Source organism: Crocodylus siamensis, chromosome 5 (genome assembly GCF_052110815.1).
Source record: "Crocodylus siamensis isolate JL-2025a chromosome 5, ASM5211081v1, whole genome shotgun sequence".
Classification (NCBI taxonomy): Eukaryota; Metazoa; Chordata; order Crocodylia; family Crocodylidae; genus Crocodylus; species Crocodylus siamensis.
This window is the reverse complement of record NC_143399.1, coordinates 135,514,262-135,534,398: the sequence shown is the minus strand read 5'-3', so window position 1 is coordinate 135,534,398 and position 20,137 is coordinate 135,514,262. Positions and strand designations below refer to the sequence as shown.

Here is a 20,137-nt window from a genome sequence, read left to right as displayed (position 1 = left end):
CCCTACTGACCTCTTTTAAAGCAACTTTTAGTTCCCCCATGTCTATTTAAAAAAAAGTCATATCATGTACAAACACATTCTTTATGTACATTTAAAAAAATCCTCTCTGATATTGTTTTTCCAGATGTAAAATGTCTGTATGCACCACAGGCATGTTGTGGAGTTCTTTGACTCCAAAGGAGGGGGCTTGGGTACTTCCCATAAAATTCAGCCTGTTACACTACAACTAGGCCTGGCGACTGTCAGTTTCTTTATTCTGGGATCTCTAGCTAATAACAAGGATTATACTCCAAATATGGCTTTAGTCTAGCAACACAAATATATTGTAGTACAATTTAGTTCAGTTCCAGAGTAAGTCAGGTCACAGTTGTTGCCACTCAGGTGGTCTTTGCATGCTGTTGGCTTCTATGAGTTAGGGCATGGAGAGAGAAATTTTGCTTCCTCCAGCTGCTGGGCCTGTGGTTCCTCTCTCTGTAGGAAATTCTGAAACAGAGGGGTGAAATCTAGTGTTCACTTTGCTCACACTGGTTAGACTGGGGGCTGCTGAGTATAGCAGACACCGCCCCCGCCCCATTATTTTACCAGTCCACACATCATTGGAAGTGACACACGTGGTTAGTTTAATAGGAAAGGTTTCCTGAATGAATCCTACAACCCCAAATAACTTACCATCTCCTACTGATGTTTTAGCAGGTTCATTCTGTGACCAAGAGGAAGATTGAGTAAGTTTAGTCCTTCCCATTGCCTTAATTGCCCAGTTCTCAAGATATTTAATTCTTTAGACCATTGTTTGTAACAATATTGTAATAAAAAAAAAGGCATTCTGTTTTCTAACCTTTTGCACCGTCTTACTTGGCTGCCTCATTGTGCCCACAAGGCCTGTGGGTGAAGCATCGAGCAAAAGGTCAGCATGTTTTACTCTTTTCTTTGGATTTTGACTGTTAATGGACCATGGAAGAAGATCATTGTGACAAGATTCCTCCTGACATGGTGAAGATAATACCCCAGTGCAGTCATCTGTGATTTAAGTCTTGTGCCATTCTGAGTTAAGCAAAACATGAAGCCTGTCTGCATATTATGCCTGAGCACTCCAGTGTTTCTCGGGGTTCTGTTACCCTTTATGTGATGGCTGTTTCAGCCAAAAGGATTTTTCGCATGAATCAAAACATGCAGAAATATTCTTGATTCTGCTGCTAATAGTCATGAACACTAAACAACCTCCCTCAGGTCTCCCATCTTTTACTTTAAGCTTTTCAATGAAGAACTATGAAAGAGAAAAATTATGATAGGCCAGTATCTTCTGAAGCTCTCAGATCAATGGCTGTATTGCAGCTAGATGTAATAATATTCATCTGTGTCTGAATGAGTTTGCATGGTTTAGATTTGGAACCCCTCGGCCCTTAGGGTGAGAAGAGTTCTTCCTCTGTCTGCTGTACAACCTACAAAGATGACTCACCTTACATGCTAATTGTAGAACCTAGAAGATAAGACTGATCCAAAAAACCCCAGCATCATAGCAAGCATTGTTTGGTAAGGTGCAGACAGTCTTTTCCAGTGTTACTGTTTTTGTACCATGGCTAGGACTTTGATATCCAGTAGCCTTAGTAGGGATGATGGGGACAAAGGAGTTTACCCAAGTGGCCTATAATTGGCAGGAGAGAGGACAATAAAGCAGCAGCATTTCTTCACCCTTGACTTTATAAAAGTCACCATGGTTTAAGCGTAAGGAATTCAGACACATTGATGAGTTTGGTGGGGAGAAGCTGAAGCTGAGGAAGAACCGTGATATACAGTATTGTTTGCCAGAAGACTCCTTGGGAAGACAGTGGAAGTTACTTCCGGGACTGTCAGACTTACTTCTCATTGATTGTCCTCTGAGCTTTCAAGCTTCTTTTCATAGAATGCATTCTGCAGCTAGAAATAAGGGACTATTAAATAAAGAAATAAATAAAGGGAATTAAAAAACCTGGCAAGAGTGCTGACCCTACACACAGCTACCTTGAGATCGGAGAGGGGTTTCCGTGTAGATTTCCATGAACTTTTCTAGGAATTTGGGGTGCTTTGAGCTTCTTTCAGGCCATAGCTATCTTGTTTGTTTATACTAGTGTCAGAAATACTGGTGAAATCTTCAGCTGTGCAAAACTATCCAAGAAGCTTCAAATAATCCACCTATATGTTACCTTTCTGTTTTCATTGTACAGCAGCACCTTTGTCTGTCAGTATTTTAGGCTGCCAGTGGCACTTCAAAGATGTATAATATTTGTAACAGAATATAAAATATTTTGTTACCATCTGCCCCACCCCCATCTTTTTTTCCTGATTTTTCAAAAGGAAAGTTTGAATGTTAATTGTAACACCCAATATCCCCCTTTCACTTTAAGCCTTCAGGATATTATTATTATGTTTTATCTTGTCTTGCTTTGCTGGGAGGACAGGAGTAAGAGCTTTCACAGCCCTTTGGGAGTCTCTCACAAAGAAAGGCACTTTCATGAAGGCTGCAGCCCCATTTTTAAAAGGACCTTTGCTGATCACCTTTGAACAGTCCTTCAGCTAAAAAGTGGCTAAATTAGGAACAGATACTTTTAAGGAAAAAATAAAAGGAAAAAAAAAGCTCTCTGCCAGTGTCTTCTTCTTTTTAAATGATATTTACTATAACAATATTAAAAATATCACAGTAAACACGTTTTTTTCTGACTATGTCACTTCTAAGTTATTAGGGTGCGAGGAATTTCTTTTGCTTTTCAGCTCTCAGGTTGGACTATGAGATGGGGGGAAATGGGATTTATAGTTCTGAAATGTACTCCTTTACTTCTGCCTTCAAACAGGAGGCTCAGCCATATCTTAGGAAAAGGGGACAGGGAGCCAGAGTTCCATGATACCCATCATGGTTTTTACTGTGCTGCATTTCCCAGTGCGGAATTAGCATATCAGCACCAATCTGCTAGGAAAGTGTGTTGCTAGCAGATCAAGGGAAGTGATTATTCCCCTCTGTTTGGCACTGGCGAGAGTACATCTGGAGTATTGTGTCCAGTTTTGGGCCCCCCACTTCAGAAAGGATGTGGACCAATTGGAGAGAGTCCAGTGGAGGGCAACAAAAATGGTTAGGGGGCTGGGGGACCTGACTTTTGAGGAGAGGCTGAGGGAACTGGGCTTATTTAGTCTAGAGAAGAGAAGACAGGAGGGAGTGAGGTGGGGATTTAATAGCAGCCTTCAACTATCTGAAGGGTGGTTCAAAAGAGGATGGAGCTGGATTGTTCTCAGTGGTGGCAGATGACAGAACAAGGAGCAATGGTCTCAAGTTGCAGCAAGGGAAGTTTAGGTTAGACATTAGGAAAAACTTTCTCACTAGAAGGGTAGTAAAACATGGGGACAGGTTACCCAGAGAGGTGGTGGAATCTCCATCCTTAAAGCTTTTAAGACCTGGCTAGACAAAGCTTTGAGTGGGATGATCTAGTTGGGGATGGTTCTGCTTTGACTAAGGGGTTGGACTGGATGACTTCCAGAGGTCCCTTCCAGCCCTAACTTTCTATGATTCTATTATTCTATAATCCTGGAATTAAGGAGTGCCTAATCTAAAGTTTAAATCTCTAAGCATGTCATGTCTTTCTATTGCTATATCAGCCAGGAGCTTTATTTTTACATGCCACCAGGGCTTTGCAAAAATGTTTCCTTCCTATTGACACAATGAGGGCAAGCACAGGTTTTTGGTGTTTTCTTTGTTTTGATGTAAGCACTAGATACAATAGCTCTTGGTTCAGCTGCCACACAATAGAAACCTGCTTTTGATTGAATTTTCAAGGTTGCCAGAAGTGTTTTTTTGCTAACACATTTAAAACGCTGTGAGTTCACCAACAGTTCCTGAGGTAGGAGGGAGGCTATTGGATTATAAAGTGCACTTTCCTGCACCTGAAGCCACTAAGCTTTGTTGGCAGCATGAGGGCAATTAGTTATTTATCACAAACCAGTTTAGAACTTCATCTAGTGGGAGAGCAATGAGTGAGGTTTGTCTGAACAATAAAGGTCCTCTTTTCACGGCAGCATCTGACTTGAAATAAAAACAGGGAAAGCACAGAGAACTGATACACAAGCAGCATTGATTCTCTCAAGGATTGTTTTTTTCAAAGTTTTCCAGAATACATTGTCTAGTCTTCAAGGTGGTGGCAGGAGTGAGAAGTCTGCTTTGGGACTGCAGAAGATGATCACCCATTATAAATAAGCCTGTGGCATGCCAGCTCTTTGGGGGAGGGGGGCTTTCTCATTCATTTTCTGAAACAATGAGAAGGTAAATTGAAGAGAGAGGTAGAGCTGTGTTAGTCTGAAATCAGGCAGAAGGCAGGGCAGACTAAATCAGAGATGCCTCACATAAGCTTTCATAAGCAGGAGCTTGCTTCGTCAGATACACCCCTATAATTGTGATAAGGTCCCTCCTGGCATTTAAAAGTTCATAGCTGACTGAGGTGGGCTCAGGGTGGATTCAGGGGGTTGTACTGGTGCTTTTGCTCCCCTCTTTGCTTTCTGTTCCATCTAAGGTTGAAAACCAACTGCCTGGCAGTGGCAGCAGCCTTTCTAGTTGGGCAGTGCTGAGAAAATCCGTTGACTTCATGGCTGATTACAATCTACCTGATCCTTTCTAAACTCTTTGTTCCGCAGGTGTTAAGGACCCTTTCTCATTTTCAGTGGTCTTGATGCTCCACCAGTTGAGCTACCCTTTGTTCTGCCATTCATGCTGTCTGTTAGCTGCTCCTGGTCATGAAGCTTCTCTTTCCCAGCCCTGCAGATTGTTTTTGACTCATTCCAATGTAACTAAACCTGTTCCTGCTTCTCAAACTGAGTAACACAGCCCTAGGCTTATTTTCAGTTTATCTTCAATTGGGGGGAAAAAATTCTGTGTGGTTTCCGCACTTCCCTTCTCCAAATCCTAGCCCATGGGTGGGCTAGTGGGTAGGTAGGCATTGGCTGGCTTCCCTTTCCCCCTGCCCTGGCTGGAGGCTACTTGCTGGGGTGTTGGCATAAGGACAGCACAGAATTCACTTTCTTAGGTTTCAGGGGGGGTTCAAGCCAAGATGCCAATAGATTAAGGGATTCCCCTCCGCAATTCAGCACTGGTGAGGCCACATCTGGAGTCCTGTGTCCAGTTTTGAGCCCCCCACTCTAGAATGTGAACAAAGTGGAGAGAGTCCAGCTGAGGGCAACCAAAATGGCTGAGGGAACTGGGCTTTTCTGGAGAAGAGAAGACGGAGTGAGGATTGGATAGTAACCTTTAAGTACCTGAAGTGTGGCTCAAAGGAGGATGGAGCTGGACTGTTCTTAGTGGTGGCAGATAGGGTGCCATCATAGAGGTGTACTGCTACTCTGTCCTCTATTGATATGAAACCCAAGGCCTCTGTGTCCTCTATTTTTCTCTTGAAAACCGGACACAGGACTCCACATGAGGCCTCACCAGTGCTGAACAGAGGGGAAAAAATCTCTTCATCTGCTGGTGCCTTGGCTTGAACCCCCAGTCAGAAACCCAAGGTGAATTCTGTCCTGGGTGTCCTCATGCCAGCACAATCCTGCCCCCCTGGTGGCAAGTAGCCTTCAGCCAGGACAGGGGGAAAGGGAAGCCAGCCAGCAGCTACCTACCCACTAGCCTACCCATGGATGGGACTAGGATTCAGAGAAGGGGAATGTGGATGGTGATATGCAGCAGCAGGGATGCATATTTCTTGAAGAGAAAAATAGAGGAGAGAAAGGTGTCTGGTTTCATATCAATAGAGGACAACCGGACTATGATGGCCACCCTGGTGGTAGATAGCAAAACAAGGAGCGAGGGTCTCCAGTTGCAGCAAGGGGAGTTTAGGTTGGCTATTAGGAAAACTTTCTCACTAGGAGGGTCGTAAAACACTGGAGCAGGCTACCCAGAGAGGTGGTGCAATCTCCCTCCTCGGAGGTTTGAAGACCCAGCTGGACAAAGCCTCGGCCGGGCTGATCTAGTTGGGTCCCGCTGTGCGCAGGGGGTGGCCGAGAGGCCCCGTGAGGCCCCTCGCGGCCCCGACCCCTGGTGCGACCCGCGGGCAGGGGGGCGTGCTCTGCCGGGCCGGGCCGGGCCGGGCCGGGCCGGGCGTGCGACGCCTCGCGGCGGGGGAGCGGGGTCATCCATCCCCCTCGGGCTCCCCGCGCGCCGCAGCAGGGAGCCGGGCGAGGGCGCCTCACCCCGCGCTGCCCGCCCCTGAGGGGGAGCGCTGGCGGAGGAGGGAGGAGCCGAGCGCCGCCGCTTCCCTCCCCCGATCGGGGCGGTGAGCAGGAGGCGGAGGCCGGAGCGCGGTGACAGCGGCGGGGCGAGGCGCGGCGCCTTTCCCCCCGCGCTGCTGCTGGTGCTGGTGCTGGTGCGTGGGCGGCGGCCCCATGGAGCCCGCAGCGCGGCGGAGCCGACCGGGGGAGGAGGGCGAGCTCCCGCAGGAGGCGGCGGCGGCGGCGGCGGCGGCGGAGGAGGAGGAGGTGGATCCCAGGATCCAGGTAGGGTGGCGGGGCTAAGCCCCACACACTGCGGCCCCGGCCCCGGCCCCCGGCCCCTCGCGCCGCCCCCGCGCCCGCCCGCTGCAGTGCTCCTCCGCCCGGGCCCTGCCTGCGGCCCCTTCCCGCCGCCTTGGGTGGACATCTCCTTGGGGTGGAGATGCTCTGCCGCTTTCTCGCCGCCCGACACAGCGCGGGGCAGGCAGTCTCCGAGAGGGGCTCAGCATGGAGCTGGGGGGTGGAAGAGCAGGGCATGAAATAGGGTGTATTCCCCCCCCACACACACACACAATCTGCTACGTTTAGCAAGCGAATTTCTTACATTGTTAAGGCGCTTTCAGGGCGAAGAAGCCCTTTGGCTTGGCTGTCTTGGGGTGCCCTTAAAATGCTCCTCTCTTGTTTTTTTTTTTTTCTCCCTTTTCCCCTCCCCTCTCCGCAGAGCAGGTCACCTCGGCTCTGTACCTCGGCCATCTGCCTGGCAGGAGATTTGCACAAGTCGTCATCCTACAGCAAGCCACCCCTTGGCTTAAATGTGCTGGCCCGCTGACACTAGTCGGATCGCTTGCTGTGCCTGCGAAGGCCTAGGTCAGGGTCGGCAGTGTTTTTGGACAGTGACAAACTTGGCTTGTCAGATGTTGGCATGCCAGGGCAGATAGCGGGGGAGCTGTGAGAGGTCTGATCCTTGTTTTGGCCCCTTCCCCGCCATCCATCCAGAGGCATGTGTGCCAAGCAAACTGCCTTCACGTGCTGCACTGTGGCACCTGTGCCAGGGGTTGTCTACTCCTGGAAGTCTTTGCAGGTTTGGGGCCTAGCTGCAGGGTATCATGGGCCATTGTTACTATTGTCTTGGCCTTTTGGGTAAGATCAAGTAAGACAAGCGGCATCTGCACCCCAGGATGCCTGCCTGGATTTGAGGGGTCTCCAGAGCCCCAAATGGATGGGACTGGGAGAGAGAATACTTGCCAGGTGGTAGAGCCACACAGACTTGGCGAATGAGTTCTGCTCAGCTGAATTTTGGAACTTGAGTATTGGACTTTGCCCATTTAAATTTGCAACTCATTTGGCCTTGACAGAGAAAAAAAAATCTTTATTTTCCCTAGAGATGTTCAGAATTATGGCAGAATTTGCAAGCACAATTGCCCAAAGATAGGTCCAAGCTTACAGCCCTGCTCAGCATGCATGTGTAAATGGCTTGATTTTCTCCCCTAGCTCTCATTGACTTCAATTTTAGCCTTGGGTTCTTTGATTTGGAACATGCCTCCATTTATCAGATCCCTGGGAGCCTGATTGGATGCTGTTAATGAAATTGCATGCTTTTTTTCATTATCTGGTTAAATTTTTGTCATCTGGTTAAATGTCTGTTGTTCTAGCATTCGGGAGACAACTCTTTATCATGAAAGAGCAATGTGAGGTTGGTGTGTTAATAAACTGTTTAATAGAAGGAAATTGTCTTTAAAGTGCTGGTAGTCTGGCATAATCTGACGGTTGAATTGTCAGAACCAACCTTTCTAGTTTTTTGGTTGTAACCAGAATAATTCTTTAAAAAAGAAAAAAAAAGTGATCAATTTATGATGCCATTTAATTGATAAAATTGACTATTCAAGACCTGGTTTTGATACTTGGATTCATAGAGAATAGTGCTTGACTGGAGAGTCATGCTTCGGCCATGCAAGGAGTAAGTGTTATTGCTCAGATAAGTAAGGATATCAGAACATGGCCTAGAGGGATATCTCTTGGGGAGGAATGTCAAGATCTGTGGTTGTATAATAACTCTTGCCTCCTATTCATTCATAGTAAAGCCACCAATAGCAAATATTTAATTTACAGATTGATACTTTAGTTTTTCTTTTTTTGGACAAGCAATTTTTGGAATAAAAGGTAACCAAAGAAAATCTGGCCTCATTGACTTGGTGTTACAACCAGTTAGGTGGAGATTTTGGTTGAAAGACACAACAGCATCTGAGGTACAGTACTACAGTTATTACACAACCACAGCTCATTCTTCTTTACATTGATCTGTGGTTATGTAAAAGGTAACCAAAGAAAGTCTGGCCTCATTGACTTGGTGTTACAAACAGTTGTGTCTTTTAACCAAAATCTCTGCCTAACAGCCTCTGAGGTACAGTATTGCAAATGCTTGTGAGGAATGTTGTCATAAGATTTTGTGAGTGTGCACATGTAATATCTCACTACTGTGAAAGCAAATGGCCTCGTCCTAAAAACTGCTTCCCTGGGAGCTAACCAAATTTTATATAATGAGACACAGGTTATTATACGCAATATTTATACTAAATAAAAATTACCCAGGAAAAGATGTGTACTTTCTTAAAATTAGAATCCTTAAAAATGTTTCTGCACTTTTATATCTTTTTTTCTAGTTAGACATTGAGTTTGTGGCAGATTCTTCTAAAGGTCTTAGATCTTTGTTTTCATTTAACTTTCCACACAGAGCCCTTGTATGCTTTTAAGCATCATCTGGCATTGCTATAATACCTCTCCTTCTCAGTGATGTTCATTTCCAATTTCTCAAGTGCGCCTGTTTTTTTTTTCTAGGGGGAACTGGAAAAATTAAATCAATCCACAGATAATATCAATCGAAGAGAAACTGAACTTGAGGTACAGAACTTCTATTTTTTTTGGTCCAAAAAAGGCTTCTGTGAAAAAATTGCCTATTTTTTATATTTTAATTGTTGTGGGATTGTCTGATTTCTTTGTTGCTTGACACCAGGTACTTGATGAATGAGTGTGGGCTATAGAATATCTGATTTGAGCTTAGGGGTGGAAGAATAGTGGATCAAACAGAGAGATACAGTCATATTAAAAAAACCCCATATGTTTAGAAAGATAATTTTAACTTAGGTTATTAGAGCTGAACATAGGCGTTTAAAGACTTGACCATTTTTTGTATTTTTGTTTATCACAAATCCATCTAGTAGAGAAGACTGTCTTGCAGTTGTCAGCTGTGGTCTGTCTGTCCATTTGTTTTTCCCTTTCTCACCACTTGTTTATGTGTCTTATGTTTTCTGGGTTCTGTGCAGTGAATGTTTTGGTATTTAGGTTGCAAACATTGGATGGAAATGTTTTAAATCTAAACAAATCCAAAAATCCCCAGTGTTAGGACACTATACGCTCTTTAAAATCTAACTTTGGAATTATGCTACTTGTCTTGCACATTGGAATTATCGACATATCGTCAAGACAGAACTAATGTTTTGAGTTCCTTTGTATGTAATCTAAATATTTTTTATTATCCACAAAATGGGGAAAACGAAACCTGTAAAATAAAGTAAGATGGCTATACAGATTTCCATAAATCAGTTTTAAACTATTTGCTTATATAAAAAATCGGTTACATTTCAGTAGAACTCTTGAAGCATATTTGAACTGAATGTTGTTCTACTCTAATCTTGTACATCAGTGTTAAGTTTTAAACTATAACTATAGACACCTACCCTTCAGATTAAAAAATGCAACATAAAATAGTTGCTGTTAAGTAGATGAAGACTAATAAGTGTATTAACAGCTGGGATAAGTAGATTGGGCAAATCTTTTATTGTGGTATTCTTAACATAGGAAGGTGCTCAGAGCACTGGATGGTGCCTAGAGTTGTATTTTAAATTTTGAGTAATTAGACGTGTCATTTGGCACTGAGTAGATCTGTTGTGTCCCACTGAAGCTAAGTGACCCTTTCACAGAGTGGGGAGTGTCCCTTTTTTTGGATTATCATTATCCAAAAAAACCTATGCAATTTTTTTTGCTCTATAAAGCCATCTTGCAATTATTTTTCCAGGCTTTCATTTCCTCTGTTGTGGCTAACAAGTGTATGGATCATGAAGAACTCACTGGCAGATATAATCTGGGGCAGAGACAATTGTTTACAATATTCCAACTGTCAGTTTTTCAACTGAAAAAACTTTTTAAGTATCTATGTAACTTGGTTTATGTTTCATGAGTGAACTTTTAAATCAATATATAAATAGATTCCATTCATCTTAGCAGTCTGCTTAGCAGTTAAATGGTCTCCAGCTCTCTTCACTGGCTATTAACAGAGGTTGTTTTTTTTCAATCTCTTTCATGCTGAGACAGTGAAATTGAATGAACCTCGCTATGGTTGGTTGTCTGTATTTCATTAATCCCATGGTATCCTTCACTGTGGGCATATTATAGTCATATTTTACCTGATTTTGCACTTACACCTGTGATGATAATTCCATTGAACTCAATGAAACTATTCACTTGATTGATTATTTGTGTGTTTTAGTATCTATGGAACTTAGAAATTTGCTGCTTGTGTGTGCATGTGTGTTGCATGTAATCAAATCTTCTGAGTTCTAAATGCTGAATTCTTCTTCGTAATTCCATTAAAATTAAAAAGCAATTTTTGATTCAAGTATTGTCGACAATCTTGCAAATCAGGTTTCTGAGCTCTTCTCTTTCAGTAAATACCTTCTGACATTGAGGGCAGTTTGTGATGCATCCCACTGAATAATTTTTGTTTCCAGGAAACTTTTGATCTGCTTAATGCATAACACCAGCAGATTGTCTCTATGCCTGAAGAAGGGTGTTTGTGCTTGAAAGTTTGCAAAGAACAATTTTTCCAACTGTTTAGTTGGTTTAATAAAAGATATCACATTTACCAAAATAACCTTGTCTGCCATTGATTGACTTAAATTTTAAGGACTATGGCAGTTGAATTGCAAGCGCAAGTTCCTATTGATAGATTTTATGCCCAATGATATTTTTTATTTAAAATTATCTAAAAGAACAAGATGTGGTAGAATTTTTTTAAAAAAAGAGAGAAATCTACTGAGCAACTTGGTAGTTGTAAATCCTGGATGAGAACAGTCTGAGGTCATTTTGCTTAAGGAACCCTTCAAAATGGGGTGAGACCCAGAGAAAGCACTACATTTGACTAAACTGCATGTGGAATTCTTGTTTTTGCTATCTTTTGAATGGGTGGGTGGGTTATCACACTGATAGCTGCTGCTTAATTTGTGATTAAACAGTTTGCTGCAGTTGTAGTTATGATCTTACCAGTTATTTAATTAAGAGAAGGATGACAAGAAGTTTCTGCTTTAACAATGTGTTAATATTTATTCTAATCCACCATTCATTTTTTTCACATTTTCAAGCTGTATTCCTAATGACTTTAGTTGCAGCAAACACAGACCTTTTTGTCGTAGCAGAACTTAAGCCAGGTACAGGTTTTATACATTTACCAGAATAAGTGATTGGAAATATGTCTATACCCATACGAGACCAGAAGTTTGGTGTGCACACTGGTTTTAAAATGGCAGAACATGGTCTAAGATTTGCCGCTGCACTGCAGGGCATATTTGTGTTCTATTTGTTACTGATCTAAACTGTGCCCTTTAAAGAAAACTGAGGAACTTGCATTGATTCTGCCTTGGACTTTTTGAATGTCTGTACCTAGCCTTAGTGGAGTTTTGGAGTATTAGTTTGTGTCTGTAGAAAGGGTTGCTGCTTTTCCTTCAGCAAAATACGTTTAGTGTGAAAAGGTTTTAAAAAAGCCACATGTTGGTCAGGGCTGGCAGCTCTTCATACCTCTGACCAATATATTTGTGCCAGCAAAAGCTCCTACTGTGGATGAAGTTTTGCTGGATAAACCCTCCTTTTATCTGGGGTATTTTGCATGAGGTCAAAATGAGCTGTAAGGATATCAAGTATAGTTTTGCTGATACAGGATGCATCCACATTAGGGTTTTCTGGCTCTGTAAAACCCTATACCTGAATAGCATTCCTAACAGAAATGGCTTGAATCTTTCTCTCTGTCCTTATGAACTGATATTTCATGTTTTCTCCATAGAATAATAGGATTGGAAGAGATCTCTAGGGTCATTTAGTCTAACACCTTGCATAGATGTAGGATGTGTTATTCCCAAACCATTTAAGACAGATATCTGTTCAGCCTCTTCTTGAAAACCTGTGATGAAAGGGTTTCTACAACTTCCTTGGGCAACTTTTTCTTTGTTTTATGGTTCTTATAGTTAGAAAGATTTTTTACCCCTTTGAGATTTAATCCAAATCTCTATTCTTGCAGTTTAAACCCATTGGCTTGTGCCCTGCACGGTGTGGCAAGGGAGAGAAGTTGTTCGCCCTCTTATTCATGGCAGCCTTTCAGATATTTTAAGACTTCCGTTGTCTCTCTTAATCTAATTTTTTCCAGAGTAAATGCATCTAATAAAGCCTGCCTTCTAATCCCTTTATTTTGTTTTTGTTACCCACTTCCGCTTCCTCTCCAGTGTCCTTATATCCTTAAAATGTGGAGGCCAGCACTGCATGCAGTGATTTAACTGAGACCTCACCAGCACTGAGTAGTGGCACTATCACTTCTTATGTCTTGTATACAGCAGTGCTATGAATGCAGCCTGCAATTGCTATCTTTCTTGCTCTATCTCTTGCATCCCACTACTGACTTGCATTGAATTGGCAGTATACTATGAGCTCTAGATCTTTCTCAGCAGTGCTTAGCTAGTTATTCCTGAGTCTGTATTTGTGCTTTTGGTTTTGCTTCCCTATTAGGTCCTTGTGATTTTCATAGATTTCATAGACATCAGGGCTGGAAGGGACCTTGGGAGATCATTGAGTCCAGCCCCCTGCCCAAAGGGTAGGAAGTCAGCTGGGGTCATAGGATCCCAGTAAGATAAGCATCCAATTTACTCTTGAAGGTGTTCAATGTAGGTGCTTGAACTACCTCCGCTGGCAGACTGTTCCAGACCTTGGGGGCTCGGACAGTAAAGAAATTCTTCCTTATGTCCAGCCTGAAACAGTCTTGCAGGAGTTTGTGACCATTCGACCTCGTCATCCCTTGGGGCGCTCTGGTGAACAAATGTTCCCCCAGATCCTGGTGGTCACCACTGATAAACTTATAGGTGGCCATCAGATCACCCCTGAGCCTGCGCTTTTCCATTTTAAAGAGTCCCATGTCTCTCAGCCTATCATCGTAAGATCTGTTTTCCTGACCTCTGATCATGCGTATGGCTCTCCTCTGGACTCTCTCAAGCTTCTCTACATCCTTTTTGAATTGTGGAGCCCAAAACTGGACGCAGTACTCCAGCTGCGGCCTCACCAAGCCCGAGTACAAGGGGAGAATGACGTCCCGGGATTTGCTTGAGAAGCATCTATGGATGCAAGCCAGCATTTTGGTCGCTTTATTAGCTGCAGCATCACATTGCAGGCTCATGTTCATCTTGTGGTCAATGATGACCCCCAAGTCTCTTTCTTCTGTAGTGCTATCCAACGTAGCACTGCCAAGCCTATAAGGATGCTGCAGGTTTTCCCTCCCAAGGTGGAGAACCTTGCATTTTTCGGTGTTAAACACCATAAGGTTCTCATCTGCCCATTTGCTGAGCTTGTCCAGGTCAGCCTGGATCACCCGCCTATCTTCTGGCATGGATGCTTTGCCCCAAAGTTTGGTGTCATCGGCGAACTTGGCCAGTCCACTCCTGACTCCAATGTCCACATCATTAATGAAAATGTTGAACAGTATGGGTCCCAGGACAGAGCCTTGAGGGACCCCACTGGTCACAGGGCACCATGATGAGTGACTGCCATCAATCACAACCCTCTGGGTCTGACCACGGAGCCAATTTCCCAGCCAGCGGATCGTGGTGGAGCCAAGGCCACAAGTGGCCAGTTTGGCCAAGAGGTGATCATGGGATACCAGATCAAAAACTTTTTTGAAGTCAAGATATATGACATCAGTCTCTTCTCCCTGGTCCAGGTGATAGGTGACCTGGTCATAGAAGGAAATGAGATTGGTCAAACAAGACCTACCCACAACAAACCCATGCTGACTATCCCTTAGGATGTTAGCCTGGGCCAGTCCATCAAGGATGGCCTCCTTAATAAACTTTTCTAAGATCTTCCCCAGGATAGAAGTCAGGCTAATGGGCCTGTAGTTAGCCGGATCCACTCTCCTCCCTTTCTTGAAGATCGGTACCACATTGGCCTTCTTCCAGTCTTCGGGCACTACACCAGAGCGCCAGGAGTTTTCAAAGATCAGTGCCAGGGGCTGGGCTATGACGCCCGCCAGCTCCTTGAGTACCCTGGGGTGCAGATTGTCAGGGCCGGCTGACTTGAAGGTATCCAGCTTCTCAAGATGTTCCTTCACGAGGTCAGCATTTATGGAGGGTAGGGGATCCCCATCACCCGGATCTCCCTGTCCCATAGCAGGCATGGGCATCCCATGGGACTGATGAAAGACTGATGCAAAGTACCTATTTAATAGGTTGGCTTTTTCCTGGGCTTTAGTTGTCAGTTGCCCCATCAGGTTTAGCAGGGGTCCAACGTTGCCCTTGCTTTTCCTCCAGCTCCCCACATATCTGAAAAAGGACTTTTTGTTGTCCTTGATGCTTGAAGCTAGTTGGAGTTCAGTTGCAGCTTTGGCTTTCCTGGTTTGCTCCCTGCAGGACTGGACCAGTGCAGAATAATCCTCCTTGGAGGTGAATCCCATCCTCCATCCTTTGTAGGCTTTCCTTTTTAGCTGCAGGAGGTCCGCTAGGTCCCTGGAGAGCCAGGAGGGCTGCTGTGCCTTCTTGCTGCCTTTCCTCCATGTTGGAATAGCTTGTGCATTGAGGATCGCTTCCTTGAGAAGCAACCACTCTTCTTGAACTTCCATCTCCCTGGGGTCGTGGTCCCTGAGGGCCTGACTGACAAGCCTCTTGAGCTTGTCAGAGTCGGCTTTTCTGAAGTCAAGGACTTCTGTGTTGCTGACTGACTTGCCAGCTTTACGGCGGATGGTGAAGGTGATCAGCTTGTGGTCGCTGTCACCCAGCTTCCCATCGATCACTAGGTCGCCGATTAGGTCGTCCCCCGTAGCCAGTACCAGGTCAAGCAGCGCTTTGCCTCTCGTTGGCCCATAGACTTCTTGAGTCAGGTAGAGGTCATCCACGCACGAGAGAAAGCTTTGCGACCGCTCGGATTTTGCTGAGTGATCTTCCCAGGAGATGTCCGGGTAATTGAAGTCACCCATGACAACCAAGGTCCTGGAGCAAGCGGCCTCAGTCAGTTCCTGGGCGAACTCCTGGTCAAGCTCAGGACTTTGAGTGGGAGGTCTGTAGTAGACACCCACCGTTGTGTCCCCTGTGCCGTATTCCCCATGAATTTTTACCCAGAGGGTCTCTAGCTGTCCATGCTGGTCGCCAACATCAGCTTGTAGGGACATGTAGCTTTCCTTCACATAGAGAGCTACACCCCTGCCCCTTTTATCAATGATCCCTCCTGTACAGGGTATAGCCCTCTATACCCGTGGTCCAGTCATGGGTGGAGTCCCACCAGGTCTCCGTTATCCCAGTGACATCATAATTCTTTGCACTGAGCAGGAGGATGAGCTCCTCTTTGTTGAATTTCAGTTTCGTTGTTTTCTAGACCAATTCTCCAATATAGTAGGATCATTTAGATTTCTTTTGCTGTCCTCCCAAGTGTTTGCAAGCCCTCTCAGTTTTATGCAAACGTAATCAGTAATCTCTCTGTTTCAGCATCCAGGTTAGCAGTAAAAAAGTACATGGCGGTTGGGCCCAGAAGAACCCCTCTGTGTGTTAACATCATAACATCATGTTATTTTAACAGTGATCCTTTTATAGTTATTCTTTGCTTGCAGTTAATTCAAGCAATATGTATTCACCATACAGTAATTCTCCCTAGCCCACCCTTCTTCAGTTTACTTACAAGAATGTATTGTGGGACTATGTTAAAAACCTTTCTGAAATTCAGGTAATATTATGCCCACTTCTTTCTTTAATCCACCAAACTAGTTACTCTGTCAGAGAAGGTTATCAGCTTAGTTTAGCATGCTTTGTTCCTAATGAGTTTATGTTGACTGCTAGTGATCACCCCTTTCTTCTCCTGTGGTTCAGAAATTGATTGTTTTATAACTTCTGAAAAGTTACTTTAGCATATTTAAGTCAGGCTAATCCCATCTGTAATTCTCCAGGTCTTCCATTTTCTTCTTTTTAAGACTAGACTCTGTTAGCTTCTCTCCAGTCTTCTGAGAACCTGTCTGTCATCCATGGCTGAAGATATTATTGCTAGTGGCTCCAAGATTTATTTCTGTACCCAGGGAGATATTTTGTCAGGCTTTGACAACCTAAACTCAATTTAATTTCTCAAAAGCGCTCTGATGTGCTGTTACCACAATCAACAACTCTTCCCCTTCTTTGTTTATACTAATATTGTAGCTGTCGGGTCACAGTTCATTGTTGTTGTCATTGTGAAGATGAAGCAAAGTAGTCATTGAGCAACTCTGCCTTCTTTATGTCTTCTGATAATAGTTCATCCGTGCTGTTGAGCAGTGGGTCTACAATTTCCCTAGTCTCCTTTTTTGTGCGATAGTTATAGACTATTTCCTTTTGTATATTTAAGTCCAGATCTTTTGGATCCATGCAGGTGGATCTGTATTCTGTGCAGAGTCCTCCTGACACTGACAGACAGACGAACAAATCTTGTCCTTATTGGAAGTGCCTAATTTTGGAGTGTAGAGTATTTTTTATTAGTTGAGTCAACACTAGAAGGTCACTTGACATGTGGTGAAATGAATCTTTTAAGTGGTGTCACTAACAACATTCACTGTGTCTAAACACTCACAAAATAATCTGCAAAGGCCATTTGAGAATTTTAGTGGAGTATCCTTTCTTTTAGGAACTTCAGTAGAAATGTTTTGTTGTGTAATTTAATATCCTCTTCATAAACATGAAGGATGGATTTCAGGGGTAAGGGTCAGGCTGGGGTCGTATGAGATTGGGTTTTGTAACTGGTTGTGTTTTAAGAAGTCAGACTATAAGTGACTTGCTCAGGAGCACTGACCAACTACAGTCCCTGATGATTGTAAAGGAGGTTATAGGTAAGAACTAGCTCCAAAAATCAGTCGTTAATTTTTTTGCCTCAATTCCACACCTATAAAATGGAAATAGTAGTGTTCTCTAACTCAATGTTTCCCAACCTTTTCTAGCGCAAGGCACACTTACATTAATAAAAATTTTCTGTGGCACACCTGTTAAGGCATCCCTCCATCCTCATACCTATTGTAGCTCATTGCCATGGCAAAATTCTGCGGCACACCTGTTCATTTCTGACAGCACCCTTTTGTGCCACAGCACTCTGGTTGGGAAAAGCTGTTTTAACTCAGAGGGTTAACTTGGTCCAAAGCAGTGGCGCTCAAAACTTTGGCCTCATGGATCAGAAGCATAGCATGGGGCTGCTCCACGGACTGGCTTGGACCCTGTGCCACCTCTGCCTGGCCCCATGCACTGGAATCGGGTCCTGCACCACTTTAGCCCAGCCCTGCATACCCCTGTGTGACCAGTTTAGGATGCTGGGCCATGTCATTGAAGCTGTCCATGGGCCTGGAAATTTGGCAGCAGGGGAATGGTAATTAGCTGCCACTACTCTACTGCCACCAAGTTTTTGGACCACAGGGATCCCTGTGGGCTGGATGACATGGTTCTGCTGGCTAGGGGTTGAGCCAGTCTTGCTTTGAGGTGTTTAGCTCATGATAGTGATATGGATGATTTCTGATGTAGAAGACAGTGGTATACATGCTTTTCATAGTGGCAATTAAAGCATCTTGTCTATTTTGGCAGTTGAACATTATTTAGGCCTTTTTTCTGGAACTCCACTGAAATTAAATATTTATCCAAACAAGCATATGATGGTATGGATTTATAAGTCTTATGTGGGTGGGTGGGTATGTTCTCATCCATTCTGCTAGGTAGTAAATAATTTTATGAATAATTGTACCAGTTGCTCTTTCAACCTACCTCATTTAAACCCAAGAGAAATATCTTGACCTAATGATATTCATAGTGCATTCATCAGGGCTTCTGGAGTCTTATTGATGCCACCAAGCTGCTGATAGCTATGTGCTGCACTAATGTATTGCCTGTTAATGAGACTTTGATTACTCTTTGATTTAAAATCTAAAACTCATCTGGTCCAAAGTGGAATACTAAGTATTACTGATATAGGGTTAAGGATGACCATAAAGGTCTTTAATGCTTGGCTTTTCTACTATTTCTGTTCATTTGAAACGTCTGCAAAAAGATGGGGGAAACTCTTGTAAGCATCTTAAAGCAGAGACAGAAGTCTGTGTTGAATGAACACATGTCAATGCTCTCTTTATTGTTTTGACTTGTTTCCTGGTGTTTGGAATTAGTTTCCTTCTGTCCCCAGAAATGACTGTAATGAATGTGTTAATACTAGGAAGCATGTCAAGGACACCATTTTAAACATACATGTCTACTATAACTGACTCATGATAATACCAATGCTACATGAGCAGTACAGCATAAATAAAATAACCCTACAATCCGAACAGTTTTTATTGTTGCTTGTACCTGTAGTAAAGGCTACAGCCATACCAAAAATAATCCTGTCAGTGTCTTTTAAAATTTGTGGGGGAATTAATGCTCCATGAAAAGGAGAGATTAATAGCACTGCTTTCACCCATGCATGTTACAAGCCAGTAATATAACAGGCTCCTTTATGCAAGCTTACCAGTGTCCTCTAATTTTGACCTACAAGACTCCTTGCTATTTTTAGACCTGGGCTTCTCAAAGAGAGACTGCCAGTCATCCTGAAATGTACAGTATGTTGGCTTGTACTGTGTACAACTGAAGAACTAGGGTGCACATCATGAAATTTGCTTTCATTTATGAAATCTGTCAGCACTTGAACTCCTCTCCAAAGATGAAAAGCTAGAGCGCTAGATTTCGTGCCTTGAATTGTGTGCGTGTGCGGGGGAACCTTTTGCCAGTAACTTTTTTTTATACACGGGGAGAGAAAATGTATATACAGCTTTTTGTGGGGAACGTTGGACTTCTTCAGGAGGGACCTATACAAGATTTTAGACCAGAATCAGCCATCCCAATGTTGCAGAAATGGCTGCGGTTCGTTTCTCGGGAGGTGAAGAACTCTCAGTCTCAGACACACTCCATTAGCAACACAAAAGGTATATATTTGCAAATAGGGTTGGAGCGGAAACAAAGGATCACTCCAACTGCTGAGGACAACTCTCAGCTGGCTTTTATCCCCTCTCTCCTGAGCACGTGTGCAGAAGCAGGAACTCTTACATCTCATTTCCGGTTCATACAAACATATATGAAATGACGTCACGTCATCCGTCGCATGTGCATTATAATTAACTACTTAAGTATGCGGGGCGGATAGGCTTATATGCATTAGCTAATTGCGCCTGCTCAGAAAGTACTTTAGGTTTCCAAAAGTTCAAACCTTCCCTGCCCAAGGACAGGACCATTAAAAATTGCAATTTACTCTTATCTGCATGAGAACGCTAAGGAGTATATGCTTTACTGTAACAAAGAAATAGTAAATTTGCAAAACAGAGAGAGAGTGATACCTTAATACAAAGAGCCCTTAGTAGCTTCTCCTCCAACCTCCCCCTCCCACCAGGGAGAGCTGGCAGCTGTGCTGTTCTAACAACACTATTGATAATGCATTTTCAATAATATTTCTAACACCAATCCTCCACATTTTAGAAAAATGCCTTGTCAGCTGTGGCAGACTCATTAACATGCAGAGCATATACAATAATACTGTAAGAGCTTGTGACTCTAGGGACAGTAGCATTCTTATCAGTGGTCATCTGCAGCATTTTCCAAGAATTTAA

The 20,137-nt window shown here is 43.7% G+C and overlaps 1 protein-coding gene across 2 annotated transcripts in view; it reads left to right on the top strand.

Moving 5' to 3' along the window:
* The first annotated feature begins 6,180 nt into the window (after positions 1-6,180).
* The window catches only part of SH3BP5 (SH3 domain binding protein 5), a 72,543-nt gene continuing 58,586 nt past the window's right edge, over positions 6,181-20,137 (top strand). The window contains exons 1-2 of one of the 2 annotated variants that reach the window (XM_090046406.1): positions 6,181-6,495; positions 9,046-9,108. In XM_090046406.1, coding sequence (XP_089902532.1) covers positions 6,385-6,495; positions 9,046-9,108 — 174 coding nt within the window. In that variant the 5' untranslated portion in view covers positions 6,181-6,384. The remainder of the gene's footprint in view (positions 6,496-9,045; positions 9,109-20,137) is intronic. The other variant, XM_090046405.1, reaches the window with a different exon arrangement.